This window comes from Artemia franciscana, unplaced genomic scaffold (assembly GCF_032884065.1).
Source record: "Artemia franciscana unplaced genomic scaffold, ASM3288406v1 Scaffold_3484, whole genome shotgun sequence".
Classification (NCBI taxonomy): Eukaryota; Metazoa; Arthropoda; class Branchiopoda; order Anostraca; family Artemiidae; genus Artemia; species Artemia franciscana.
The window spans coordinates 6,656-16,530 of NW_027064106.1; the positions used below are offsets into that span (position 1 = coordinate 6,656).

General features: G+C 38.5%; 5 protein-coding genes and 1 non-coding gene across 6 annotated transcripts; 3 read left to right on the forward strand and 3 right to left on the reverse strand.

Moving 5' to 3' along the window:
* The first annotated feature begins 1,817 nt into the window (after window positions 1-1,817).
* Window positions 1,818-2,324, forward strand: LOC136043169 (histone H1-delta-like). Its single transcript, XM_065728099.1, has one exon. It carries the CDS (start codon window positions 1,818-1,820, stop codon window positions 2,322-2,324), a length of 507 nt encoding a protein of 168 aa, XP_065584171.1.
* A 1,971-nt stretch (window positions 2,325-4,295) lies between these two features.
* LOC136043174 (5S ribosomal RNA) lies at window positions 4,296-4,414 on the reverse strand. The gene has a single exon (XR_010621565.1). It is a non-coding gene; the product is annotated as a 5S ribosomal RNA (ribosomal RNA).
* Window positions 4,415-5,096: 682 nt separating this feature from the next.
* On the reverse strand, window positions 5,097-5,477 carry LOC136043171 (histone H2A-like). Its single transcript, XM_065728101.1, has one exon. The coding sequence runs from the start codon at window positions 5,475-5,477 to the stop codon at window positions 5,097-5,099; it is 381 nt and encodes a 126-aa protein (XP_065584173.1).
* Window positions 5,478-5,709: 232 nt separating this feature from the next.
* Window positions 5,710-6,148, forward strand: LOC136043170 (histone H2B). Its single transcript, XM_065728100.1, has one exon. It carries the CDS (start codon window positions 5,710-5,712, stop codon window positions 6,079-6,081), a length of 372 nt encoding a protein of 123 aa, XP_065584172.1. The 3' UTR covers window positions 6,082-6,148.
* Window positions 6,149-6,881: 733 nt separating this feature from the next.
* LOC136043172 (histone H3-like) lies at window positions 6,882-7,293 on the reverse strand. The gene is made up of 2 exons (XM_065728102.1): window positions 7,189-7,293; window positions 6,882-7,085 (listed from the first exon to the last, which is right to left on the reverse strand). Exons 1-2 carry the CDS (start codon window positions 7,291-7,293, stop codon window positions 6,882-6,884), a joined length of 309 nt encoding a protein of 102 aa, XP_065584174.1.
* Window positions 7,294-7,492: 199 nt separating this feature from the next.
* Window positions 7,493-7,804, forward strand: LOC136043173 (histone H4-like). The gene has a single exon (XM_065728104.1). It carries the CDS (start codon window positions 7,493-7,495, stop codon window positions 7,802-7,804), a length of 312 nt encoding a protein of 103 aa, XP_065584176.1.
* The last annotated feature ends 2,071 nt before the right edge of the window (window positions 7,805-9,875 follow it).

Here is a 9,875-nt window from a genome sequence, read left to right on the forward strand (position 1 = left end):
GAATATAAATGACGACCGGGACACAGTGACACAACTACAAAGGGGACGACGGGGGTACAGGGAAGATATATAAATGACGACCGGGACACAGGGATTGTTCGAAGAGAAATTACAGACCGGGACACAAATGACGACCGGGACACGGGGATACAGGGAATATAAATGACGACCGAGACACAGGCACTATAAATAACGACCGGGACAAAGGGACACATCGTTAAAATAATGAGGTATAGATCTGAATACGAATCGAAAATTTGTTTGTAGATCTATAAAATTTGCTAGTAGAAAATTTGCTAGTAAAATTTGCTAGTAGATATATAAAAGTACTAAAATTTGCTGGTAGACAGCAAATTCCAACAGCTAGTAGATATATATAAAAATAAGTTGTATGTGTGTCTGTAGATTAACGTCATGATTGTGTGTTGACTTACGTCATGTCTTGACGACTGACGAAATTACAGACCTCGACATCGGGACACAAATGACGACCAGGACACCGGGACATAGGGAATAAAAATGACGAAAGGGACACTCAAAGAGAAAGCGACCAGGAGACAAGGAATGTTCGATTAGCAATCACCATCAACAAAGCACTGGGACACAAATGACAACCGGGACGAAAATGACCGGGAAACCGGGACACAGGGAATATAAATGACGACCTCGACACTCAAAGAGAAAGTACAGACTGGGACACCGGGACACAAATGACGACCGGAATACTGGGAATATAAATGACGACCAGGACACAGGGACACAACTACAAGGGGGGTGCCGGGGGGCACAGGGGGATATATAAATGACGACGGGGACACAGGGAATGTTTGATTAGCAATCAGCATCAACAAAGTTAAAGGGCAATCATTAGAATAATCAGGTATAGATCTGAATACGGATTGCTTTTCCCATGGACAATTTTATGTTGCATGTTCAAGAGTCGGTAAACCTAACAATCTATTTATATGCACAAACAATGGGACATGGAAGAATGTTGTATATTCTTAAGTTTTACGTAGTTAAATTGGACAGCGAAGAATGTTGTATATTCGCAAGTTTTATGTAGTTCAAAAAATAAATATATTTTTATCTATCTCAATTCACAGGTGGGACACAGGGACACAACTACAATGGCAGGTAACTAATATGGCGTGTAACGACTTACGCGCGCGGGGGGCTTGGGGGCGCGATGCCCCCCAAGCCCCCCCCCCCAACAGCTATATATCTATATATATATATATAAATAAGTTGTCTGTGTGTCTGTCGAGTGACGTCAGGTGTGTCGACTGACGTCATTGTAAGGATTGAGCTGTATGCGTCATGAAATTGTGTGTCGATTGACGTCATGTTTGTCAACTGATGAAATTACAGACCGGGACACAAATGACGACCGGGACACGGGGATACAGGGAATATAAATGACGACCGGGAACCTCAAAGAGAAATTACAGACTGGGACACCGGGACACGGGAATATAAATGACGACCGGGACACAGTGACACAACTACAAAGGGGACGATGGGGGTACAGGGAAGATATATAAATGACGACCGGGACACAGGGATTGTTCGAAGAGAAATAACAGACCGGGACACCGGGACACAAATGACGACCGGGACGCTGGGACACAGGGAATATAAATAACGACCGGGACAAAGGGACACATCGTTAAAATAATGAGGTATACATCTGAATACGAATTGAAAATTTGTTTGTAGATCTATAAAATTTGCTAGTAGAAAAGAAAGCAAAGGCTGCAAAACCTAAAGGGGATAAAAAGGTCAAGGCACCAGCAAACCACCCAAAATACACGGAAATGATCACCAAATCCATTGCTGACCTGAAGGAACATGGGGGATCTAGCCGTCAGGCCATTCTCAAATACATAATGGCCAATTTCCAGGTTGGTAATGATGCCAAAGTTGTGAATATGCATCTTAAGCAAGCTTTGAAGCGTTGCCTTGCAAATGGAATTGTTATAAATCCCAAAGGTACTGGCGTAACTGGTTCTTTCAAGCTTGCAAAGCCTGTCAGGGCCGAAAATTCCAAGGCTGTAAAGCCTGCCAAGCCCAAAGCTAAGAAAACTTCAGTCAAGAAAACAACCAAACCTATTGCAGTGAAAAAGTCAACTTCAGCCAAAAAGGCTACCAAGCCAATGGCTGGTAGCAAGAAACCTGTAAAGGTTTTCAAGAAACCCACTGTTGCCAAAAAAGCAGTAGCAGCAAAGAAATCGACACCCAAGAAGGGGCCGTCAGTCAAGAAAGCTCCCGCCAAGAAAGTAGCATCTAAAAAGTCAGTAGCTAAGAAACCAGCTAAAAAGTAATGTGTGCAATAAGTTATCCTGCAGTATCAAACAGCCCTTTTCAGGGCTATCGAAGCAAATGCTCGAAACTTTCTGTTCAGAAAGTTATAATGCTATGAACACAAACTTAAATATTTTTGCTTAATTTCTTTTTTCAAATCTTTGACAAAAAAGAAAAGGTTTGATTCAAAAAATGGAAAGACAAAGGTATTTGAACTGTCCAATGGAGTTGAGCCCGAAAACATATGAAGACGAATTGGCCATAAATACACTGTTCAATCACCTTTTATCATAAATAACTGGTAAAGTGCCGCCAATGAAATATAGTGAATGACACGCCATCTTTTCCGAAATCAGAAAGCGACGCCTTCAAATTGCGGTGGCGGAGGTTCCAATCCCGACTAGGCTGATCAATGATAACTAATATGATTATATCAATCAAAAATAATAACAGATTAAAAGTAATTATACAAGAGTAAAATGATATAATTAAATTATGTTTTTGCTTAAGACAATATAACTTCTTTTTTTTTTTTTTGAACAGATTCATGAAGGAAGTGTAAATCATGAGAGTTGAAGTTTCATTCCAACTAGGCTTATAAATAGTAGTACTATTTTACAGGAAAATAACACAAACATAAATATTTTTGCTTAATTTCTTTTTCCAAATCTTTGACAAAAAAGAAAAGGTTTGATACAAAACATTTAGACTCTAAAAATGACTGTTTTTGTTGGTATTGTTTTCTTTTTTAACAATACAAGACATGAATCACAATCTTTGCAAAAACAAAACAGAAGGAACACAGATTACCTAAAAATGACTCGCTAGCCTCTGAGCAGAAATTGTTCGCCCAGGTAGAGCGGTTCCCTGAATATACGTTAAAAGATGTTGTCGCGGCGCTCTTGAAGGAGCAAGTACTTTGGTGTTATTGATGTTACTGATAGACAAAGCTAGTTGGAACTGTAAATTGAAGTTGAGGCCGAAAACATTTGAAGGGACTTTGAACATAGACCAATCAAAGACTAACTTTAAAGTTAGTCTTTGATCTAAGACAGTTGCTTAGGCGGCGCTATTGAAGGAACGAATAGACTTTTGCTATAGATGCTATTGAAAGACCAAGGCAATTTGAACTGTACCATGGAGTTGGGCCCGACAACATATGAAGAGGATTTGGGTGTGGACACATCAAAGACTAATTTTAAAGTAAGTAGTTTGATTTAAGTCAGCTATTTATGCGGCGCTATTGAAGGAACAAGCAGATTTGCGGTGTTGATGCTATTAAAAGACAAAGGTATTTGAACTGTCCAATGGAGTTGAGCCCGAAAATATATGAAGACGATTTGGACATAATAAACACTGTTCAATCACCTTTTATCATAAATTACTGGTAAAGTGCCGCCAATGAAATATATTGAATGACACGCCATCTTTTCGGAAATCAGAAATGAGTGTGAGTCAACTGTTGTTTTGGCGTAGCTGATGAACCAATAAGTAAAGTCAAAAATTGTGACTTGTGATAAAAGTGACATTATAAGCTCCCAGATCAAGGCGATGCCCCATGGATGGGCTGAAATACCAATTCCGGCATAGGAGAATTAATCATTTAAAACTGTATGTTTCTTGGTGGCTTTCAACTTGATTTAATTGCCAAAATGGTCAACTAAAATATCTTGGGGGCTTATAATGTCACTTTGGTTACAATTTTTGACTTTATTTATTGGCTTAGATAAATGTGAGTCAAGTGTTGTGGCTTTGTTCAATTTTAGCCTTAATTTAGTGGCTTATCAGCTAAACCAAAACAGTTGACTCGCATTTATTTATTACCGATAGATGGAAATCAAGGAGATGTCCAACTTAGTCTCTTCTTTTTTCTTGTAAAAGATATAATCAGCTTGGCGCTATTAGAATAAGGAACCGAGTTTGTTAAAGGATATTATTTTAGTTTGAAAAAAAAGAATCATAATAATAAAAAAAATTAAAAAAAGAAAAGATGCCAACAGCACCCGGTGTTCCCAGGCGGTCACCCATCCAAGAACTGACCGGGCCCGACGTTGTGTGACTTCCAGGATCTGACGAGACTGGGTACTTTCAACGTGGTATGGCCGTTGGCTGAGAGATTTTGTAACAAAATAATTGTTGCTCCACAAACTGAAAAGAAATTAAATGCCAAATTTTAGAGTCATGGACCAAGGTTGAAAAATATTTTAAAAAGAATCAAAATATGTTTATTAATTCGTTTTTCTTAAAAAAAAAAAAACTTCATTCCTTCTGAAACAGATCGACAAGCCCCCCAAAATGTTTCTACCTTTGAGATGACTACCCTATGGCTTCCTAGGCTAGTTTAGATCAGTCGAATTGGAGGGTCTTTGAATTGGCTCTCGGTCATTTTTAAAAACAGTTTCCTCGATTTTTGTGTATAATCTATTGGATTTTAAGGTGAAAATGAGCTTCCTTACCTTCAATAAATTCCTATGCTTTGTAACGAGATGAATGTGAAAGCAAACTTTATTAATTGAAACAAAAGGGCAAGCCTCGAATATATATTTAGATTATGCTGGGGTATAATTTAACGATTTTTAAGGAAAATATCTCCCCCGCCTCCAGTAAATTCTTGCCCTTTGTTACTAGATAATTGTGAAAGTTTTCCTATTCACATTTTTAGCATCCTTAATTTCATAGCTTTTTCCTTTCCCGGGGTGGTTACATGCTATAGAGTGATTCAATCAATTTGTAGCCCTTAAAAGGGCTGTTGGTTAATTTGGGGTAGGTCTTGGAGCTAAAATTAGATTCATTTAGGCCTTTGCCGGTTTTTCATTCTTCTTTGGTAGAAGGACTGCTTGAATATTGGGCAAAACGCCTCCTTGGGCAATGGTAACCCCCGACAGTAGCTTGTTCAGTTCTTCATCGTTTCTAATGGCTAGCTGAAGGTGACGAGGAATGATACGAGTTTTTTTGTTATCTCGTGCAGCATTACCAGCAAGCTCAAGGACCTCGGCAGCCAAATACTCCATCACCGCTGCAAGGTAAACGGGTGCCCCTGCACCAACTCGCTCCGCATAGTTGCCCTTTCTTAGAAGACGGTGGATCCTTCCCACTGGGAATTGGAGACCTGCCCTGTTTGAACGGGACTTTGCCTTTCCCTTCACTTTTCCACCTTTTCCTCTTCCTGACATGGTTTCTAGATTACAAAATTCACTTGGACTCTTCTTAATAACGAACAAATTGAAAATGATGTCTATTCTTGAAAGCGCAAACAATTTATACTCCGGCTAGCGAACTGAGTTCCTCTGATAAAAGAATTGTGCGCGAACTCTAGTTGGTATATAACCGGGTCCAAGTTTGTAAACGCTATTCATTTGACAATTAGACTTCGTTAAGGTATCACTTACCTCCAAAAAGGTAACCATGGCTCCAAAAACTTCAGGAAAAGCAGCAAAGAAAGCTGGTAAGGCGCAGAAAAATATCAGTAAAACTGATAAGAAAAGGAAACGAAAGAGGAAGGAAAGCTACGCCATTTACATTTACAAAGTTCTCAAGCAAGTGCATCCCGACACTGGTGTTTCTAGCAAGGCAATGAGCATCATGAATAGCTTTGTCAATGATATCTTTGAAAGGATTGCTGCGGAAGCCTCTCGTCTAGCTCACTACAACAAGAGGTCCACCATCACTAGCAGAGAGGTTCAAACTGCTGTGAGGCTGCTCCTACCCGGAGAACTTGCCAAGCACGCTGTTAGTGAAGGCACTAAAGCTGTAACAAAGTACACAAGCTCCAAATAAGGGGGTTTCTCCCCTCTATTAGCGCCCAATCAGCCGGGCCCTCCCAAACAGCCCTTTTAAGGGCTAACACCTTATTTCAAATGCTCTACTCTCAAATTGCTTTCATTACTCCTGGCTTTGATTTGCGAAATCTTGGGTAAGCAAGAACCCATGCTAAACCACAATTCAAAAACAATAAAAAGGTTCCCTGTTTCGAAGGCAGGTCTCAATTTCCTTATTGTATAGAAAGTAATATCTATCGGCGAATAGTTAAAGAGAATAGATTAGGGGGCCTCGACTTTTTCATGACATTCCATCGGTAAACATTTTTAAGGGTCCGTGGGCCCCCATTGGGAGCTGTTCATTTTTTTGGATTTATTAGGCTGGCCTAAATTGGCTTTTCGGGTGTTTTCTTTTCATTAGATGTTTTGGATCTTGTTGAATGCTACGCTGAATCCATGACTCATTTTTACAATAATTTGACGTATATCTGAAATAATTTCGACCTTTTTGTTTTGGTTATTTTGCCCGTAGTGTTTTTTGTTGTTTTATGTCCGTTGATTTTGAATTAAAATCGAATAGTTGTGGGCATCAAGCCATGGCTAATTGCCTTTCCTTTTCATTAGATAGTTTGAATCTTGTTTAATGTCACGCCGAATCTTATAACTCATTTTTAAAATAATTCTGCCTCCTCGAGTCATACCTTCTTTTTTTCACCAAACACTACGCTGTTTAATGTAATTTCGCCTGTTTTGTTTAAACCATTTAGTGGCCCTTAAAAGGGCCGTTGGTTAAGAAGCAATTGCGGTGAACTAGGGTACTTAAGCTCTCTCGCCACGGATTCGACGGGCAAGTTGAATTTCTTTGGGCATGATGGTCACCCTCTTGGCGTGAATAGCACACAAGTTGGTATCCTCAAAAAGTCCAACTAAATAAGCCTCGCTGGCTTCTTGTAGTGCCATCACAGCCGAACTCTGGAACCTCAAGTCAGTTTTGAAATCCTGGGCAATCTCTCGCACAAGTCTCTGAAAGGGCAATTTCCTTATTAAGAGTTCGGTACTCTTTTGATAGCGACGAATTTCTCTCAGGGCTACGGTTCCGGGCCTGTATCTGTGTGGTTTTTTTTACCCCTCCGGTAGCAGGAGCCGACTTACGTGCTGCCTTGGTCGCAAGCTGCTTTCTAGGTGCCTTTCCGCCCGTTGATTTTCTCGCAGTTTGTTTCGTCCTAGCCATAATGATAGTTTGCCTCTCTTTAAAAGAATGAACAAAGGAACCAATGCCTAGTGGCTTTATTTATACGGAGCATCAGCCGCGCGACAGAGCTAGAGTATGTCGGGAAAGCACTTAGCGGTATAAATTAAAGCGGGCATTGAAGAAAATTCCTTAGTTTGACAAAAACTTTACAGCTGTTGACGACGCTATCGAATTCAATATGACAGGAAGAGGAAAAGGAGGAAAGGGGCTTGGAAAAGGAGGCGCAAAACGTCATCGCAAAATTCTTCGTGACAATATCCAGGGTATTACAAAGCCAGCTATCAGAAGACTGGCTCGCCGCGGTGGTGTAAAACGTATATCTGGCCTAATTTACGAGGAAACCAGAGGTGTTCTTAAAGTTTTTCTCGAAAATGCTATTCGTGATGCTGTCACCTACACAGAACATGCCAAGAGAAAGACAGTAACTGCAATGGATGTAGTCTACGCTCTGAAGCGTCAAGGTCGTACATTGTATGGCTTTGGTGGTTAATGCGTTTTCAACTGTCCCTCTACCCAACGGCCTTTTTAAAGGCCACCAAATCTTTTTAAACACTTTCTAGCTCAAGTTTTTGAGCCTTTTCTTTGTTGTGCCTCTAATATTTTGGTAAATACTTTTCTTTTTTTCGTTTCAGGTGCTATATCTGTTTAGAAATATGCAAACAAATTTTCCATTGCTATTTTACTGTATTTAGCTTTTCATTGCATATTTGAATAAAGTTGCGTATTCTCACCATGGAATTCTTCAAAGAAATAACTGTTGCTATTTAACGGCATAAGCCTATTCTTTCATGTTTGAATGAAGATAGTAGGAACGGAGGAATAAATGTGTTCCTACTCTTGCTAAATTGCCGCTGTACCTTACACTTTGGACAAAAGTATTGCATTAGTTATTTGCAGTTAATAAACAAGTATGAATTTATTTAGCTGGTCGTTGTGGTTTTTTTTTTTTTATCTTTGATTTTCTAATATTTGTTTTTAAGCAAAAACTCGAAAATACACTGTAGAAAGGGACATTTTTCCCGTTTAAAATAATTCCTTTATAAGTGGAAACGTATATTAAAAGTTTCAGATAGCCTGAGATCGAAACAAATAAAAGTGAATTTATTTGCGATTATATAGCAACAATTCGTTATGCGTTTTTAACTTTTGCAAAAACTTTGCAAATTTGTGTTTTAGCCTTTTGCGATTTTTTTTTATTTATTTATGATTTCTAATGTTTGTTTTTAAACTAAAACTCGACAATATACTGTATAAAGGGACATTTTTCCCGTTTAAAACAATTCCTTTTTTGTGTAGAACGTATATTAAACTTTGTTAAGTTTTAATGCCTTTTATTAAAGCCTTTGTTTCGAAAAAAGAAAAAAAAAATGCATCCGAGTTCCTTTGACTCATCTTTGGCTGAACAATGTCGTGCTAAAGGGATTCTGATAAAAAAAAACAAAAAAAAAACAAAGAAAAACAAATCTAGAGATGCTTGTTTTTAGAAGCCTCCTTATATCCTCCTTGTACTACCACTAATAGAGATTTCAATACCAAAATATAAAAGGCAGACATTCCATACTTACTTATTCATATAAATATAATGATTGTAAATGTGTCATGTACTTCTTTTTTTTAAGATTAGGCAAATTTGTGATTTCTTTTGTTCGATATTAAACAAACTCAAAAATATAGTGCAAAAAGGGACATTTCTCAGGTTACAAATAATTTAGTTTTAGGTGGTATGTATATTGAACTTTTATATAGGCTGTGATTAAAACAAATAAAAACGGTTCATTTCCACTCCCCCCCCCCCTTCCTTGGCATTTCGGAAACTGTAAACCGTAATTCTTGTCTTTATAAATATAATATTAGAATTAAATGAAATTCATTTTCATTGGAATACGAGTTTGACACTTTGAGCCTCCAATTTAGGTGTCGTTTCTTATTGCTTTATCTTCTGTGTTTTTAGTTGGAGTTTCGCAATTAATTTCAATGCGATTTTGGAAAGACACATGCATGTATGTTACATTGTCTGAAAGCACCTGTACTGGATTTCACTAATAAAAAATAAAAAGTGGACATCGTGGATCTAAATTCCTAGCAAAAAGGTATTTATTGAAATTGAACACTAGTTTTGACGGATTTCCAATATTCTCTGCCCCTTTGCTGGCAAATTACAATGGATGAAGCAATGAAAAAAATGTCTAACTATAGAAAAATGACCTGTCCATCCTTTATTACAGGTTTCGTTCCTCAAAAGCTTACCTCCTAGTCAAAAATTCGAATAAAGCCATTTCAAACAAACACAAGCACGGCCGAAATTCCTTAGCTCGCGCACACAGAGAAATGTTAACCCGGGTACGGCGGTCTCCGAAATATAATTGTAAGACTTATGAAAAATGAGCATGTATTCGATATTTAGTCGCACTAGTATAAATGACGACCGGGAACCTCAAAGAGAAATTACAGACTGGGACACAGGGAATATAAATGACGACCGGGACACAGTGACACAACTACAAAGGGGACGACGGGGGTACAGGGAAGATATATAAATGACGACCGGGACACAGTGATTG